The sequence below is a fragment of the Anabrus simplex genome, chromosome 5 (genome assembly GCF_040414725.1).
Source record: "Anabrus simplex isolate iqAnaSimp1 chromosome 5, ASM4041472v1, whole genome shotgun sequence".
Taxonomy (NCBI): domain Eukaryota; kingdom Metazoa; phylum Arthropoda; class Insecta; order Orthoptera; family Tettigoniidae; genus Anabrus; species Anabrus simplex.
The window spans coordinates 119,091,536-119,111,590 of NC_090269.1; the positions used below are offsets into that span (position 1 = coordinate 119,091,536).

Below are 20,055 nucleotides of genomic sequence, written 5' to 3' on the forward strand. Positions count from 1 at the left end.
CTTGAAGAAATTCAGAAATCTATAAGAATATAATTTTCTACTAAAAATAATTCCAGTGCTGGAAAAGAGCAAATTGTCTGTTGTTTATGTAACTAATCCATAGCACCAGGTTTTTCTCAGATACCTTTATTTTGTTCTAAGTGTCAAAAACACTGAAAGATCTTCCCTGAAGGGAGAGGTTTAGTTCATTTTACTTTAGAAATATGTCTAAAAGATAGGATATTGCTAGTAACTATCTTTGTCAACAATGGGTGAAGCAAAATCATAATTATATGCACTTACAAACAGTAAAACTTTGAGTTTTTATTGAAATAGCCTTGCTAATACTTTGACCCTGGAAGGCCAGTGATTTCAGAATGAAGCATAAAAGTTGGGTATATTCAGTGCCAATTTCATTGCACAATATGGAAAATAACCTTTTATTTAATGGTCAACGCTTAATAAAATAAACTAGATTTACAGCGTTATCTGACAGTTTTAAATTCTGGTGGCATTCCTCTGGAGACCAATGCTTTCTGATTTATCAAACAGTGCTCCCAATTTATATCTACTTCTTCCGTGACTGCAGAAACAACCCCACAGTCTGCCTGTAAGGGCTCTGTCTAAACATAAGCCTATTTACCACTGGATCCCTTTATCCCTTATGTAACTATCAAGAGACTGAGAATTTCTTCTCCAGTTATTCAGATTGGCAAAGTTCTACAAAACAGAATATCATCCAATATTTCATCACCATGCACATATCTAATGTTGCATCTTAATTGTGTAGCAATTGTGACATCAGTAGTTTAGTCTATTTAAGTGCATAATAAGGACTCATACTCTGTGTTATTCCCTATGTTGTTCATTTTGCGACCGACAGTGTCATTCAAAAGAGAATTCAAACTTGTTGAGAACATAGCTTTACCCGATAGAATGAGATTTCCCTGTTTTGGCTATGCACAAACTTAAGAGGTATGATAATTCCAGTGCCTTGTTATTGAGTCACAACACACTTCGTCCATTTTGAAGATCTGCTGAGCTCTGATTGACATAGTAAATCTAGTAAGAAATAACAACCTGCCTGCTTGTTGAAATATGGATAACACATGTTTACTTCAAACAGCATGGGAAAGCAAAGCAAAAGGAATAAAATCCTTGTTTACTTCCCCGCCCATATGTTTCCCTTCCTTCTGCAGTACCAGTTGTTAGAAAAAACAACATTTTCTGAGGTATTTAATAATCAAGAGCCATATAATTTTTTGTTTTCTGTAACAAACTCTGGTTAACAGTAGCAGGAATCTTCGTACTTCAGCTACAGACATAATATTTTTAGATGTTCTTACTCATAACAAATTTTGCATGTTTGTTTTGCTTCTAGGTCTGTATCCTTTAGTGGGCTGGCGTGTGGGTAATGAGCTGGTCTATCTTGCTGAAGGAGCCTCGCATGACACAGGGTCACTCATTAACTGGGCACAGCATGTAGGTAGGTGACAGTAATTTAATCTCCTTATAGTGTACAAGCAACCTAACCTAAGAGTTTTATGTAACTACTGGTACTAATCTTATGTTCATAAACTTGCAGATATTTTAGTGGAATGTAATCCATCTCGAATCTTCATTTCGAAACATCTTGCCTGCATTGACAGGTTTTGTACTGTGGCTCCTTTGCTCACTGTGATATCATGCCTGTTATTACCTTCTTAAGAAATACGTAACAAACTGTGCATGTTACAACAAATTTTGTGGAGCTCTGTCTTAATAATATGTCATATACCCACTTTTGAACTATCATATTCAGTATCAAATGGATAGATGAAGGCTGAACTTGTGTATTCCTACTAGACAGTGAACACTGCCCTTATTTACCTCTGTTGTGTATTTATGCACTAGGTTTGATCTTGTTTCACTGGAGTTTAACATACAGGGTGAGCAACATAAAGCAGAACCAGTCCCACAGCCCAGCAGCGCAGCCTGCACATGGGAAGTCTGCAGTAAATACATTTTCACCTAAGCTATTTCTAACAAACAAAACAAACAAACAAACAAACAAACAAACAAACAAACAAACACAAACAACATAAAACAACACAAAAAATAAAAGGACTCACATATATTACGTCCGAGATATTGAAACTGCCTCCCTTCGTTGTTCAAGCATTTCTGGCACCTGCTTAGGAAATTGTTCATTACCCTCGTCTTTGACTTCAGTAACTTTGTACCCGTTTGTCCCAAACCATAGGAAATTTTCATTTCCTGAGCAAGTGGTCAAAGTGATTTTCTGCGAGACCTTTCCATAGCGTTGCCAATTTTACCTACAGTTTCTTGAGCGAGTATTGTACATGGTTTATTACTGTTCTTATCAAGAAGACTTCCCATCTTATGTAATTTATTTACTAATCTATGAATCAAAGTTTGACCCGGACTTGAACATCAGGAAACTTCTCTTGAAATAATCTCCTTACAGCCGTCACACTTTCTGTACAGATGTATGAATCATAAATGAATACTTTTTGGGGAACAGAATACAGATACCCGACTTGAGCCATCTGAGCCATTTCACTGAATTCATACATTGTACTAAGGTCACTAACGAAACACATGCCATGTTTGCAGACATTCAACAAAGACTGAAACCTGGTGCGGTAGAGTGGCCTTGAGTACATCCGGCACTGTATTTTGTGACTGGCTGACTCACTTACTCAGGAATTCCCATGCACAGGTTGGAGCGGTTCCACTTTATTCTGCTCAATTAAGAACTAGTATTAGGTTTAATGGTCTACCCAATCAATACAGTTCACTTTACAAGTGAGAACACATTCAATATTAAAATACATTATACATTCTTTGGTACATGTTTCGTCTAATTTAAGACTTCTTCAGCCATAGCATCTCGTAACTGATTAAGATACATGATTATTAAACTGTCTAATAATTTAAAATGGATGAACCCATGTCCTTTATGAAATGTTTGAAAATACACTAAAAACAAGACACACTATTTTTCCATAAAACTGTCCATCACTTTCTTGTAAAAATTCTTCACATGTTAAAATTTGATTCTAAATGGTATTTCTTGAAATATGACATGCGGTGCCAGTAGCCGGTAGCTTCAGTGTACTGACTGAGGGAGATTTAAACATTTGCCTCGGAACAGGAAAATGGGATCTGACTGAAGAATACTGAAAGCTTTAATTCTAATGAAGATTCCTTTCAAAAGACAATGTGGCAGCGTGGTGAGAAGCAAGTCAGAACTAGGCTTAGACGGGAACCGGCTATAGGGAGATTCACCAACTTTGGGGACCTTGTCATAGATCACCCAAGAGAGATACAGTTCACTCTGCCATCTGACAGAATAAAATGAAACATCGAAATAGATGCACATGCAATCTAGATGGAGTCAGATCAAAGTGCTTGCACACGGTAACCAAGGCCATCATATTATTATTATTATTATTATTATTATTATTATTATTATTATTATATCAACTTCACTAATCGGCCAACTAGGGACTACGATGAGCCTCACTTTACATTCTGGCACTGGTCCATTTTCGCTTGATCCACATCATCTTCATTAGCTCACTGTTGCACGTTTTTCGTTCCAGTAAGTCCCAAAAGTCCCAAAAGTCTTGACAGCTGCTCTGAAAAGATTTTGGTCTTGTGCATCTTCTGCTTGTGTGCATCTTCTGCTTGTATGACCAGTTCTGTAAGATCTCTCTTGACATGTACCATGGGATTGCCATTTTTGGTTTTGAGTCATATATACTGAAGATACATTTCGTCCATCGAGAGTCAATCATCCATCGTATATGACCTTAGAAGCTAACTCTGCCTTTACGCATTGTGTCTGTGATCTTCTCTATATTCTTCTTCTTCTGCTTATTCCATGGCTTTTAGAGCTGGGAGTGTCGGAGGATATGTTTGGCTCACCAGTTCTGTAGCTGCTTTTCGTGGTATATTCCACAGGGGTGAGCTACATGGACTGCTGTGTGAGGGGGTTGTTGTCTGCACATGTAGGTGTAATTGTATGGGCTGGGAATGGGAAGGAAGTGGTTGCGATTTTGAGAAATGTACCGTCGCAGCATTTACCCGGAGTTGAAATGGGGAATGGCAAATAAGGGATTTGAACCCACCTGTCTCCCAAGTATAGACCTAGCAGCCATAACTTGTCATGCCGCAATGCTTTGAGCTAACCTGTTTGTCACTATAATGATGTTGACAACCTTAGAAAATTCATCGGAAATTGACATATTTACCTCTTCCTAGTAACTTAAACCCTTCTTCTCTTCATCTGTCCTTCAACAGTGTTTTTATCTGATAAATCACTGCTTTCCATATTTATAATATCTCCTTCATTTCTAATGATCTCTCTGTTGGTAATTTTCTCAGCACAGTTTTGGTCAAATGTACAGCAGTTGAAATGAAAGTGTTCAAGAAAGTAAATATCTTTTGTAATTCCAACTCTTGCCAAGAGTAAAATGACCTTTTAATTAATTTGGTAAGTTGTATGACCAATAACCCTGACTCACAAAATTTGAGCCATCTTTAATTTTCATACCAACAATATTTTCTTTGGTGTTTCTCAGGACTTTATTGTATCCTGAAGTCTGTAGGTCCTGTAACATATAGAAAAAAAAATTGTTACTTAAGCACTTATCACCTTGATATTTTACAGGTCTTCTAAGTGAACCTGCAGAATCAAACCATTTGTCCAGTTCAGTGAAAGACTCAGGGGGAGTCTTCTTTGTTCCTGCCTTCAGTGGTCTTCAGGTCAGCAAAGTAACATTAAAATCTTTTATTCAAATTTCTAGACCAGTCTAGCAGTGTGCGGATAGCTGTGTGTGTAAGGATTTGGAATTTATCCTTGTTCTTTTTTTTTTTTTCTTCCTGGAGTATTGTTTATGATTTTTCCTCTTCTCACATTGACCTATCATTTGTGTGTGTTTTTAATCTCCTTCTTAACTTCAAGTCTCTGATGTTTATCGAGACTATTTGTCGTTCCCTTTTCGTAATAAATGTATGTGTAATAATAATTTTTTGTGGCTATTTCTAAGACAGACCCTCCTATGAGGGTGAGCGGCATCTGCCATATGTAGGTAACTGCGTATTATGTGTGTTGTGGGAGTTACAGAGATGTTGGGGACAGCACAAACACCCAGTTTTTGAGCCAAGGGAATTAACCGTTTAAGGTTAAAATCTCCGACCTGGCCGGGAATCGAACCCATGACCCTCTCGACCAAAAAACAGCACACTAACCATTTAGCCATGGAGCTGGACAATATATGTGTATAAGATATTGGGTTGCAGTGGTCACTTGGTAGGCCATGGTCCTTCGGGGCTGTTTTGCCATGGGGTGGGTGGGGTAAACTTTCTATATCAAGACTGAAGATCTTGAGAAAATGGCTGGATATGCTTCCAAAGCTGAAAAACATGAGCTGAGAATAATTAGCTGAAATTAATGGAGGGAAAGTCTAAACTGTGAAGATGTGGATTAGTCCTTGTCCCTCCTTACTAGCTTCCGTATTTATTCTTTGCTATTCTTACACTTGTGTGTTCCATTTTCACTACTTACATTTACAAATTAGTGTGTATAAACAATAGAAAAGAACAAAGAGTTCCATGCCAAGTCATACTGTCATTAGAAAGGTATGAACAAGATTATAAATGGATAAGAAGATAAGCACAGTGGCAGAAGGAGTAACAGGGACAAGGGAAAATAAGAAAACACAAAAGGATGAGAACATCTTGACAAAGATAAGCTCTCTTCTTATCAATCCCATTTCTTTCACATCCATATCTTCTCCAGTGTTCTCCCAATAAATTTTCGTCAGCCGGGTGGCAGTAATGAGTAGCTAGGTGAGGAACACTATGTAAAACATGAACATTATAAAATTTAAATTTATTCTCCTCAGGGTATTAACAATAATAACAGACCTACTATTCTTTCATAATCATGTAACACCGGGGCTTACCACTTGATTGCTGTGGAGCGCCATACGGGTTTGTGACGTTATGTGGAATCGTATGCTCGCATGTGATTTCATGTTGATCCAGACACCACTCAAGCATGACACTACGTGATAGTCAAGCTGTAACTGATGCAATTATGCTGACAGTAATGAACATTTTTCATTTAAACAAACAGTTTTACAGTAGTTGTGTTTTAATTTGAAACACCTTATGACTCATGCCTCTTTGCTCCATACACTCCCTTATACTGTCTGTCCATCCTCTCCTATGTCATCCTCTGCTCTTTTTCCCTGGTGTTATCACTTCAACATCTTCCCCAACATAATCTTCATTTTGCCGTTTAACTTGCTGATATCACCTGAGCCCAGTTTCTCTTACCTTCTCTAAGATTTTCCCTATCATTATCTCAATCTAGTGTCTCTGTAAGCCTTTGCTGGCGAGATGTAGTGTTTACAGTGCACTATGTCTTCTGGTATGGGCTAGAATAAATTTGTTACTTTCACTGACTTGTCTCAGTCTCATCGTTGGCTTTGACGATATGAAAGTGGCCGAGGTATGAGCAATTCTAGTAATACCGTTCCTTATGCAGCCAGTCCCTGTTATGAATGGTGTTAGAATATCGCTCATAGGGTCAGTTGGTACATTTCAGTGGGCTTGGCAGACTGATATGTAATAGCAACTTCTGGCCCAGTAAGGAAAGCAACGGGAAACTACCTCACTCCTCATTTTCCTAGTATGCCTCTTCAGTGATACCTCGGCTATCTATGACAACTGTTGGTGGAGCTGTAGAGGATTAAACCAGCCTTCGGGGTGAATACCCAACATACAACACAGTTGCTCTGTACCTACTTTCGAACAGTTTCAGGTTTATAACAAACATTATAGAAACATTATAGAAATATAGTCTGAGATTGATGAGGACATTTTGAACTAATGTGATTTTTCTGTACTTCAGAGGATAAGGATTGAATATTTTGAGGCTGCCCAAAAATAGTATGTAAATGTTTTGATCTGCAATTGAGAGTAAATTAATTTTATCTTTCTTTATAAGTTGAAATGTCATGTTGAATTTCTGATTCCAGGCACCAGTGAATGATGCGCAGGCAGCAGCAGGTTTTCTTGGAATTAAACCCACTACAACTAAAAACCACATGGTTCGTGCCATGTTGGAAAGCATTGTGTTTCGAGTGCTCCAACTGTATGAAACCCTGCAGAAGGAAGCCAACTACTGTTACTCTTGGATTCGGTAGGCCCTCGTTATAAAACTGTGCATGCAAAATATGCTGTGGTCCGTGTTGCTTTGGACTGTTATGCCATATCCTGGGTTGGTGAGTGGCAACATGACAAAGCCTACTGTAACAATGGTGAAATTCTAAAAGAAATTAATTGTATAAAATCCACCTGTTCAGTACACGTTTGCCATTTAACAAATGGTCTGATTAAAAAGCTACATAGTTGTTTAAAAAGTTACACAGGACATGTTTTGACCTAGCCTAGAGGCCATCATCAGCTAAAATAACATAAAGAAGAAAGACATATAACAAAAACAGTGATACATAAAAAATTTGAGGTAAAATACAATCAACAAATGCAATGTAAGTCTATGTTTAAAATGTATATAGTTTCAATATTAAAATACTCTCAACAGATACAATGGAAATCTGTGTTAAAAATGTACATAGATTCAAACTTGGACAAATTTAGTTGTAAGCATGGGTCCAACCGTATTTAAAATATTGGTTGGCTGGAGGAAATACTTGAAAATTGTGAAGACAATTCGGTGTTGTTCCTTTTGTTATGCTTCTGGAGACTGAGTGGGGTTTTGAAAAATCTGTTACAATGCTTTATGGAGAATACAAGTATAGCCAGGATGTCCTCTTTCCTCCAGCCCTGTGTTTGTATAGTCTAGGAGAAAGAGTACAAGATGAAAATAAATAAATGCAAAACAAAGGTAATGAGTGCACTCGAATGAAGTCAGGTGATGCAGAAAATGTTAGATTAGGAAATGAAGTCTTAAAGGAAGTAGATGAATATTAATACTTGGGTAGTAGAATAACTAACAATGGATGAAGTAAGGAGGACATAAAATACAGACTAGCACAAGCAAGGTAGGCCTTTCTTAACCCTCAAACACACGCATATGGGTTGGAATCCACCTCAGGTGTTTTTATTTCCTAGAGAAATGTACAAATAACTTTTCTGTGCTCTCCCCGCTCTTGTACCTTTCTGGCTGGATCACTGCAGAAAGAGTCATTCGTACATAATCTATCTTAAAATCTCCAATTCTTCTTCTTTTATGACCACATAGGGTCACTTTAGTCAGTCCATCGTTCAGGTCTCTTTGAAGGGATTGTTTGGGCTTTGCAGTCCTCCCAGTACTTCTTTAGACGCTCCGATCTTCGTGCCCTTTCCTCAGTTGAAATTATGCATGTTGTTGGTTTGTTTCGTGTAAGGGTAAAGCGGAGGTTTGTATTCTTGAGTTTTGTATTCAATTTTTATCTTATTTGTGGTGTCTTCTGTTGTAAGGCCTATTTCCTTCAGATTCTCTCTTACTTCTCTGATCCATTTACATCCTGTTGTGGTATTTTTTGAGACGAGATTGTGTTGTACTAGTTGTTTCAGAAGTCTCGAATCCTGCATCCTCATGATATGTCCTAGGAATCCCAGTCTCCTCTTATGCATAGTATCTGTAATGGGTTCTAGCTCTTTGTACACGACTTTATTAGGTATTAACTGCCACTGTCCGTCTTTCTGGTATTTTTTGTTGATACAGGTTCTTCCAATCCTCCTTTCAATTTTCTGAAGTCTGTCAGTCTTTGATTGTTTATTCAGCTAAAAATGTGTATCTGCTGCATATGTAGCTTCCGGTTTTATAACTGTGTTGTAGTGTTTTATTTTTGTATTTATTGATAGACATTTCTTTTTGTAGATATCCCATGTTAATGTTTGTGCTTTAGCTAATCTATTTGTTCTTGTTTGGATTGAGATTTTTTCATTTAAGTTGGGTGGACAAATCTCCAAGTAATACAGTAATTCATATTTTACAATACAATGATATGTAGGGTGGAAAGCACCCCCACGCGTGTGTCTGCATCCTAAGATCTGGTGCGTGTGCTTGAGGGTTAAGAAAAGAAATCTCCTCACTTCTAATATTGATATAGGAATTAGAAAGACGTTTTTGAAGACTTTTGTCTGGAGTGTGGCATTGTATGGAAGTGAAACATGGACCATAACTAGCTCAGAAAGACAGAGAATAGTAATGTAGTGTTACAAAAGAATGCTGAAGGTGAGATGGATAGATCAAATCACGAATGAAGAGATAATGAATTGAATTGGTGAGAGGAGATTGATTTGGCTAAATCTGACTAGAAGAAGAGATAGAATGATAGAACACATCTTAAGACACCCAGGACTTGTTCAGTTTTTGAGGGAAGTAGAGGCCATAAAAATGTTAGGTGTATACCAAGCTATGAATATGACAAACAGATTAGAATAGCCAATCAGCCGTTCAAACCCCGGCTCACTTGCATTGCATTCCCACCTCCCAGAATGGATATCACTAGGTCAACAAGTGTAGTTTGTGGTCGGCATGACTTCATTCTCTTCTTCACAAATGTTTGTATTTTCCCTGTTGTTGGCTTGGATTAAATTCTTTCTTTAGGTTCATAACTTTGTGCCATTCACGGGTAATCCACTCGCTGGTAATCGGGGCTTTTCTGTAAAATTTTGCAAGGAAAAAGATATTACTTCATTTTATGCCTTTTATTAGCATAGAAACATTAAGTGAGATTAAACGTGTTACCATGGAACTTTTGGAATTATTTTTTTTCCAACATTTTTGTTTTAGTAACTTTTAATGTTTAAAATAATTTCCCATTTACTTCACAAAATAATTGGCTCTTAAAATTCTCATCACTCGACATCTTTGCATTGATTGGAAATGCACCCTGTTTAATTTTAAGAATATGGCCTCTACAGTGATGTACAATAAATATGTCGTTGGAAGTACTGGAGAGGTAAGGAGGTACGTTATTGATTACAATTTTATTTCAAGCTGTAAATTCTTAGTAAAAGTTACATTTTGTAAAAATTACAAGTAAAATTTACTAGGAAATTATTCATTCTTTTTTCTCTAGTTTCACCCTCTTTGGGGTATGTTGGATCAATCATTTCTCTGTGTGTTGTTCTCTTCTTAGTGCCCAGTGTTTGTTCTTTCTTTCTTTCTGATCTTCATTTCCTTTCATCTTCCAAGATAATAGGTTTTGCTTTTAATGTAGATTTGTTCTTAAAACCTTTTATTTTCTTCTTTAGTCATTACATTAGCTGTTTGATTGAATAGTAATTTCTATAATTTTCAATTCTATTACGTCCTTTTAATTTTCTTTAAATCAGGTGGGTTTTGTTTTGCAGTTACGGAAGAAGTCAAAGATTTGTTTGGTTAATCTATTAGAGTTCATTCTGAGAAGATGACCATAAAATTATTATTATTATTATTATTATTTTTTTTTAAGCTTTATTCTTGATGTATATTACCGGTATCTTATTATCCTGAAATTTTGGTCCTATGATCTTTCTTAAAATTTTCCTGTCTTTTTAGCGTGAGTTTCTCCATTTGGCCTTTTAAATTCATGTTTAATGTTTCAACTGTGTATAGTTTGATTATTTTTACTCAATTACTTTCCAACTCTGGAAATGAAGACATTCCAAAAGAAATAAAGGTGGAAAAGATGTGTGATAAAGTAGAGATAAGCAGACAGATGGTTCGAATATGTTAAACAAATTAGTGAAAAATAATGTAGAGGCGAACTGTGGAATTACAAATAAATGGACAAGTAGGCTATGGAGACCCTGATTACCTGTGTAGAATCCTGCAAAGAATTCCTATAATAATAGGCTATATCGAATGTTGTGATATAACAGCCCGTTCTTTCATTTTTTAAGCACATTTGCATAATTTTAAATTAAAACTATAAGAACATTTGTCTCACATTCATCATAATAACGCTTTTGTTGCCTCTTACTTGACATGTTTACATCTTATCGGCCTCCGCTAACCATAACCTATAATAATGTCAACGATGTGCCTGTGTGACAAAATACTAGGGATGTGCCACTCGATCGCTTGCTCTAGCAGGTTTGAGTGCTGACGTCACGAACTGGTATGTCGAGCCGTGACCGCCGATATCTATCGGTGGTCATGGTCGAGCTTGTCTCAAGTATTATTACAATATTTCAACATTTTAACCTATAATTTATAAGTATATGTATTATTTTTAAGATTGATATAGGCTGATGATGCCCATAAGGAGGGTGAAACATGTACCTTTGACTTTTATGTATTATGTATAAAAAAATATTTGACCATATGAAATAGTGGATCATATTGTATTGAACAGGTGGACTTATAATATTGTAATAATACTTGAGACATACGTCAACTTCAATACGGAACCAAAATGGTCAAGCTTGGTCGAGCAAGATCAAGCAGCACAGAATTCCCTGGGCTCTAAGCAGGACGTGAGTGTTGTAACTCGAGCCACACTTCCGTCTTCACTCATCACTTTGGTCTTCACATTTCGGCACTACATTGTAGCAGAGTAATTAGCGATCATTCTACAGAAGTACAGTCTTACCATAAGTCGTAGTGGACGCATCAGTTTATTAAGTTATTTATTAATTAGTTTATCAATTTATTTATCATGCCCAGAATAACTTTTTGTTATCAAATTGAACTGACTGCTCGACATGAAGATGAGCTCTGCATAGTGATAATATTTCTGTGATTTTCCTGTCGTTAGGCTATTTGGTCGCTACTTCCATTTCTAGTTCTTCTGATCATTGGATGTATCATTTTAATTAGGCTACATATTCTTTTCAGTTTTATTATAGTGCCATGATACTATTTCTCCTACACGAAGACGTGTTCATATACGGTGCAGTACACCATTGGTACGACGGGACCTTCGATATTTAATTTGTATCCATTCAATGTATACTTATTTTGCTGCCGTATATGCTAATTAGGAAAAGGGAAAGGAGGGAGAATCGTAATAACAGCAATAATAATAAGAAAATTTGAACAGAACTGAAGTCCTAAGTCCAATAGGATATAACTGAACTTCCAGGATTTTTTCAATTACATCTCACAATCCGTAGATATTGCATGTTGGGAAAATCCATCACTGGACACATAGGGCTGGTATTATGTTCTTGTAATTCTAGTGGATTAGTCATTAATAATTCAACATATTTTGATATAAACTTATTTTATTACCACGAACATGCGCTATTTGACGTCAAAGAGCAAAGAAGATTGCCACGCAACTGATTTAGTCCAAGAATATCACTCATAGATGGCAGGCCATACTCCTGCTCGAGTACTGCTCGACCTACATCGAGCTGTGACATCATCAGTTCGAGCTGCGCTCAAGCCCATCCCTACAAAATACTATTTCAACACACCACTAGCAGCGCTTTATATAAAGAAACAAAAGACACTCACTGCCAAACGCGTTCAAAAATCTCACGGAAATAAGTTAATTTGTTTGTTAAATTGTTAAATTGTTTCGTAACAAATGTTGGAAATATATTCGTGAAACAGGGCACTTTTAAACGAAGTGATAAATTAATAACAATTGTCAGTTAACATTTGTTAAGTAAAATTTAACATAGAGTTGAAGAAACCGGGCCCTAATGTCAACACTATATGGAGGGATATATTGACTACTACATGTTTCTGTACTGGTTGGTAATGTGGTGCGTTGTTTGTAAATGAAGAGAAGTGTATTAAGACAATCACAAGCACCTAGTCTCCGAGCCAGAGCAATTGACCATATACAGCTAAAATCCTTCGCCTGGCTGGGAATTGAACCCAGGGCCTTCTGAACTGACGGTCTGTGTTCTGGCCATTTAGCCAAGGAGCCAGACTCCATGAGACACTGATATATGAGGGGGTACCAAAAAATAACCGGAATAACATTGCAGTGGGCGAAACTTGTGTAGTACGCATTTCTGCTGCTAGGCGTGTATAGCACAACTCATTGCTAGTTCAGAGCCACCTGTGTTGTCGACTTGGCTTGTTCTGTTCATCTGCAGTGATTGTTTTTGCTACCGCTGTTTTGTTCTTGTTTCGTTTTTTATGATGGCATGTTTAAGTGAACAACATGCAAACCTTTTATTGGGAAGTTTTAAGAAGATTGCACAACAGTGTTTGTCAAAAAAGATCCAATTTATGGCACACAGGAGACTGGTTTGTCCCTCACGATAACTCACCTGCACACACAGCCATCTCTTTTAGACAGTTTTTGGCTAAAACTGGCATGGTTCTGCTACCCCATGCCTGACCTGGCTCCATGCGACTTTTTTCTTATTTTCTCGCATGAAAAAGGGCATGAAAGGACACCGATTTGATAACATTGAAGAGGTCAAGGAAAAAAACAAGGAGGGAGCTGTCAGTCATTTCTAAAGATGACCACAAAAAATGTTTTGAACAGTGGAAGCACCGGTGAGGCAAACATATTAGTTGTAACAGAGAGTATTTTGAAGGGGATGAGGTTGTTTTGTAAAAAATTTGAAAATATAGCTTTTAAAAAATCATTCCATTTTTTTGTATGGTTGCCTCATAGTTCATTTTCTTAGAAATAATATTTGCACATTCCAATCCCTTCCCTCATTATTGGTAGCATTAATAGAGTTACTCTCCTTGCCTTGTCCTTTGCAATATACCATGCTCTGAGCATAAACATCTTATGAATTAAATTACAACATTACAGTGATTATTATTATTATTATTATTATTATTATTATTATTATTATTATTATTATTATTATTATTATTATTATTATTATTATTATTATTGCATACTAATGTACATAGATGAAGTTAAAAGGAAAATTCGCACCTATATAGTTACTCTTTGCTATAGTCCACGATCGATCTTTCTCGTTTAGGACACATGGTTATATGGTACAGTATCTGTCACAATGTTTATTACACAATGCACATACACATTCATTGTTTGGTTCATGAAACTTTTTGTTTTTACAAATTTTATGGTGAAAACCATGAACTGCCAATCTTGTAATTACATTTCTAAGTTCTTGATTTTCTTTTACCCATCTCCTGTCGATCATTGCATCTGTGCTATAGAAGTCCAGAGGGATTTCTTTGCTCTTCTTCTCTCTTGTCATTACAGTGTTTAAATACACTGAAGAAAATGGAAATTGCAACACCCAGAAGGAGTGGTGCTACATTGCTGCAATTGAACATGCAGGACGAGTGTTTGGTTGTGATTCGATGATTACACTTTCAGGTCCCTCTGACCCCAAGTTTGGGCAACAATCAATATAGGATGTGCCCACCACGAGCTGCAATACATTGATGAATTTGTCAAGGCATGGAGTCAATTGGGCCCTGGATCGCTTCCTGAGGAATTGTGGCCTATGCTTGCTGCACTGCACGGGTCAGTTGTTCCAGAGTTATGGGTGGCTGAGGACAGTTGGCCAGTTGTCGACCCATCATGTCCCACACATGTTCAATAGGACTGAGGTCCGGGGATCTGGCGGGCCATTCTAAGGTTGTGATGTCATGGAAAGCTTCTCTGGAGATGCGTGCATTGTGAACCCGGGCATTGTCCTGCTGAAACATCCCATTAGCAAAGTTCGCCATCATAGGGTCAACCACTGGATTGAGTACCCTATCAACGTACTGTCGAGCAGTCATAGTGCCCTCAAAAAGCACTAATTGTGATTTCACATTAAAGCCAATAGCTCCCCAGACCATAATGCTTGGTGTTGGCCCTGTGTGCCTCTCGACAATAAGATCTGGGCGGCCCCTCTCCCTGGTACATCGGCACACACGATTCCAGCGATCACTGCGGGCAAGACAGAAGTGCGATTCATCACTAAAGACGACCCTATGCCATTCGTTGACCCACGTCGATCTTTCTCGACACCAGGCCAGCCTTACACGTCGCTGTTGTGGGGTCAATGAAACACACCTTCTGCAGGGACACGGGCTCGTAAGCCAGCTGCATGCAGGCGATTACCAACTGTTTGTTGTGTAACGTGGGGTGCCACAGCTGCTCGAATTTGTTGCATGGGGTTCCATCCGGGCCATCCGAATGATGCGGCGATCCTCTCTTACAGTTGTCTGTCGCGCTGGGCCTGTGCCAGGTCTACAAGTGTGGGTACCTTCATTTGACCACTGCTGCCATACACGTTGTACCGTAGATGCCTATCGGCCAACACGTGCAGCGACAGTCCTTAGCGATAATCGAGCCTCACACAGCCCGATTATCCGAGCCCTCTCAAACGGCTACACTTGTTGATAGCATGCTCTCCTCTGTCGTCGAGGCATGTTTGATGGGGAACACTTCACTGTACAGACTGCAAGCCAACTACGCTACACCAGAGTCCGTATACTGGAGTTGCTTCCTCCGCGACCAATCACGTGGAGAGACCTGTAGCAACAATCTAATGGTTCTGAAACTTTGTGTTCCATATCTTGAAAATCAACACAAACGACCAATACCTTCATGGTGTTACAATTTCCATTTTCTTAAGTGTATTACAAACATAACATCTGGCCAATAGAAATCCTGCTACAGTAATGGATTAAACCGTACAACCAGCAACTCATTATGGAGTGTCAGGAGGCGGAAACCATACTGACACTCTGAGGAAGCTAGTGGAAAAGTTGTTTGAGGATGGACTGTTGATCCTCATAGGCGGAAATGGAGTAGGTAGCCAACAGCTTGTAGCCAGAAGAAGTTGGTGGATAGGTGGAAGAGCTATTTACAGGTAGCATCTGAATTCCAGAGAAGCGGTTACCAACAGCATCTCTTCTTATGTTAGAGGTGGCCAAGTTATTAATCAATCAGGGTTTCCCTGGCAATTGGTACTGGAATAATAAACACTAAAATGACAAATCATTAGATCTACTGATGAGAAGGTTACGCAGCACAATGATAGTAATGGATAGGATGTTGCTGCAAAAGACACCAAGACATATTGCCCTAAATCTTTGACAAGTGTGCAAGGTCTACTGAGTCAAGGACAGTCTTGGCTAAAGATGTTAGATGTTAGGAAAGCTGACCCCTCAACCAAGCTGGATAAAGTCTGGGTGGGGGGAGATGTTTGAACATATTAATGATAATGGAAATAATATATGCCTTGATATTATTTACCATACATTACCGGTATACATTAATTTTAGTGACAGATGAAATATCGCATCATTGCAGTGTTACAAACTATCACTCTCATTTTTGATCCGTATTGAAAACAGCGATCTCACTTATTTTATAAAAGGAGTACATTTATTGTTCCACCTATTCAATACAATCAGTATAGATGGAACAATAACTGTACTCCTTTTGTAAAATAAGTGAGATTGCAGTGTTATTCAAGATATTGACAGTTACATTGTTTTCACCTTTCTGAAGTCAGTATAACATTACATCCTCAAACATTTTAAACATGTAACTTCAAAAACTGTTGATCGTAATATCTAACCACCTAAACAGCATTGTCCTTTCCAAGCCACATATATATAGAAAATAAAGAACAAAATATGGGTACATAAAAGGGGCAGTCAAACGAAAACCGAACACCCGCCATAACACACATGTTCCGTAAGAAAGGTGGCAACACTGTTGTTACGTATCAATACTGCCATCACTGTGGTAGGAGAATTGCATAGTGACAACTCACAGGTGCACGCAGTTGTTGGGTTATGTCTTTGTTGGTGCGCGGACTGGTCTAGTGTGTTCGTCCAGCTGTAGAAATGGATGCAAGCAAGGAATTGCGGTTCGTTTTCTGGTGGCTGAGGGTGCTGGAATACGCAAAACTCGTCACATGTCTGCTATATATGGCGAGCACTACATGTTCACGACAAGTGTGCATGAGTGGCAAAGAAGATTCCAAGAAGGACGCACATCACTGCAAAATGATGTGTGCCCAGGAATGGCCCATCGAGCCAATTACTCCTGATGTGATAGGGCAGATTGATGGCCTTATCCGGGAAAACCGACGAATCACGGAGGAAGAAATTCGTGTTCAAGTTGGCATTAGCCATGGCTCCATGCATGTTGTTATCATAGTTAACTTGGATTTCTGTAAAATTTGCGCGCAGTGGGGTCTGCATCAACTGACGGAGGGACAAAAGATTGACAGAATAGTGTCATGTTTGAGTCATCTTCACTGGTACCACGTGAAAGAGTATGCGTTTCTGTCCTGTATCGTCACAGGCGACAAAATGTGTTGCCACAAAGCCAACAATGGAATCATTGCAATTCTCCCCCTGCCAAATAAATCCAAAATGCTCACGATGAAGTTCTTCTTTGAGTGCATGAGCTCTCGGCTTGTTGACTTCCTCGAGAGTGGAACTACAATCAGTCCGCAGCACTATGAAGACGCTTTGCAGAAACTGTGATGCACCATAAAGTCAAAACGCCCTGGAATGCTGATGGACGGAGTCATTCTGTTGCACCATAATGCTCGCTGCCACACTTCCAATCTGGCGAAGGCAATTTGTTGGGAAACACTTCAACATCCTCGGTACAACCCGGATCTTTCATCTTGTATTTTCACATATTTTGGTGACGTGAAGAAAGACATTCACGGACATCGCTTTCATTCGGACGAGGGAGTGCAAGCGTGAGTGCGGTTGTGGATCTATCAGCGACCTACCTCTTTCTACAAAACTGGAATGGATCGTCTCGTCTTCCAATGGGATAAGTGAATTAAGACTTTTGGTGATTACTTTTGAATAAAACCATACCATGGTCACGTTGTAGCAGATGTTTGGATTTCATTTGACTTCCCCTTATACTTTATTGTTAAATTGATACACATATCAAGGATGACTGTGGGATACATTTTGGTACTTCTACTATTAAGTGTTTAAAGTGCCAGTCATTAGCATTTCTGAATTTGGTGAACTACTATATGAGGCCCAGAACATTTCATTCAATTTTCTCCCTGATTGCCACCATTATAGCAACTGGTGTTAAACAGGCGAATTGGAGGCAAATGAGATTACTCAGCAAGATCTCTATGTTGTTTGTTGAGATTCCCATTTCTTGGAGGAAGTTTAGAGATATACCATCCTATTACAACAAAAATGGCTGGACCCCAATTATTGCATGGATAGGAGGTAAAATATAAGCATAAAACAAATTAACAAATTAAGCCATGCAAAAGAAGTGTACCTGGATGACAAGCAACACCAGACATTGAATCTCATTATATTGACTGTTTTGTACACTAAATGGGTTTTTTATTCCAATTCACCATAGAACTGAGCTATAATGTGCATGAGATGAATAATTGTTGAAATAAACTTCTCATTCTCACAAACTTTGTGCTGAAACTTCTCATACTGTAATAGTTGGCAGCACTGAAGACGGCTTCCACCAGGCAAATTATTCTAAAGATAGTGCAGTCTTTACTCAATTAATTGTTTCAAGTAATTTATTCTGCTCTTAGAATGAGTGTGATTTCCTGAATGTTCCCACATATTTTCTGCTGGCTTTTTTGAACAGGCTAAATATATCCCAAATAACATTACAGTGTAATTGAGCCAAGAGTGAGATCAATTATTTTCACTGTTATAGTCTCTTTTTGTTCCTCTTCTGTGTTGATGTGTCATCTTCAAATGTAACCTATGGCTATATTTATTCTCAATTTTTTCATTCATTATAATGTTTAATTAATAACTTCAGCAAAATGTTTCCAAACTCATATACCATATGAACATACATGTAATTAACTTGTCACTTTCCAGTGTTGATGGGGGAGTGTCGAAGAATGACTTTGTAATGCAGCTGTTGGCAGATATAACTGGATTAAAAGTAGAACGCCCTTCTTCCTCTGAAATGACAGTGCTTGGTGTGGGGTTCTTGGCCGGACTGTCAGCTGGTGAGACAACTTATAAATATGTTTTCTTTTTAACTGTTGTTACATATAAGCCATTAGTTTTATTTATCTGTTAAGCTTCAAAATATAATTAATTGATGAATTACCTCACTGAAATGTCTTCCAATTATAAAGAGATATACTAGTTGGTTCAAATACACCTGGGATTGAAAGTTTTTTAGAAACTACTAAAAACTTAAGTTTGTTGCAAACTGTATAATCAGTTGACTTCTAATATAACTTTTTCCAAAACTCTTTTGGTTTGGTGTGTGCCCGTTCAAGAACATTTGTGATCACTGTACTGTTCTTCTTGAAGACGAGTCTCACAAATACCCAGAATATCCCATTTTATGTCATACATTTCTTGTTCTAGTCTTTCCAGGTCTTCAGCTAGTCTCATAGTTATACTTATGTGGTTATTCTTACTTTTTTAGTCATTCTTTTTGAACTGATCAACTAACTACTTAATCAAATTATATATCATTCATTAAAAGATGTGATTAGTTTACTAATAATTTTTTGCAAGTTTGTTATACTGTAGTGTTCTAAATGTTATATTTCTTGTATTAACCCTTTCACTCTGGCATAGCAAGTATGAAGGCGTTACCCTCTGGACGTGAGCAGCGGGTGGTTCATCGAGCTCACTGTACAGGATACTTGTCCCGTTCCACTCTCCCATCCGCAGTCATCTCGTGACGAGAGGAGAGGAGAGGAGAGGAGAGGAGAGGAGAGGAGAGGAGAGGAGAGGAGAGGAGAGGAGAGGAGAGGAGAGGAGAGGCAGAGTTTAAAAGTGTTTAATTTGTAATGCATATTTGGTGAAATGCTTCATCACTCACATCCTTTTATTAAGAGCTGTTATCGACAACTATCACACACGCCAAGCAGTTCAAAGAATAAAACAAACCAAGATAAACCACTCGACTCAATTGACCTGAGTTGCCAACACATAACCTTAATGTTGTTTTCTTATAACTAATACAAGATATGAGTCATCCAATTGCAAAACCCGTAATGTTCATTTTTTCTCAAAATGAGTTATCGCCGCCATTGTATGCAGCTCATCAAAATACACAATCCAGTAATGTAATACGTGAGCGAAGGCCATTTAATCCATACATTTAAAGGTGGAAAATAACAGAACTGTTGCAAAAGTCGTTATGTCCAGCATTTGTTATGCAGCAAAGC

At 38.0% G+C, this 20,055-nt stretch overlaps 1 protein-coding gene across 2 annotated transcripts in view; it reads left to right on the forward strand.

The window, feature by feature from the left end:
• Positions 1-20,055, forward strand: part of LOC136873836 (putative glycerol kinase 5) — a 306,964-nt gene that overhangs the window by 280,426 nt on the left and 6,483 nt on the right. Inside the window, exons 7-10 of one of the 2 annotated variants that reach the window (XM_067147104.2) lie at positions 1,361-1,465; positions 4,658-4,752; positions 7,035-7,198; positions 18,740-18,873. In XM_067147104.2, the coding sequence (XP_067003205.1) occupies positions 1,361-1,465; positions 4,658-4,752; positions 7,035-7,198; positions 18,740-18,873 (498 nt within the window). The remainder of the gene's footprint in view (positions 1-1,360; positions 1,466-4,657; positions 4,753-7,034; positions 7,199-18,739; positions 18,874-20,055) is intronic. The other variant, XM_067147105.2, reaches the window with a different exon arrangement.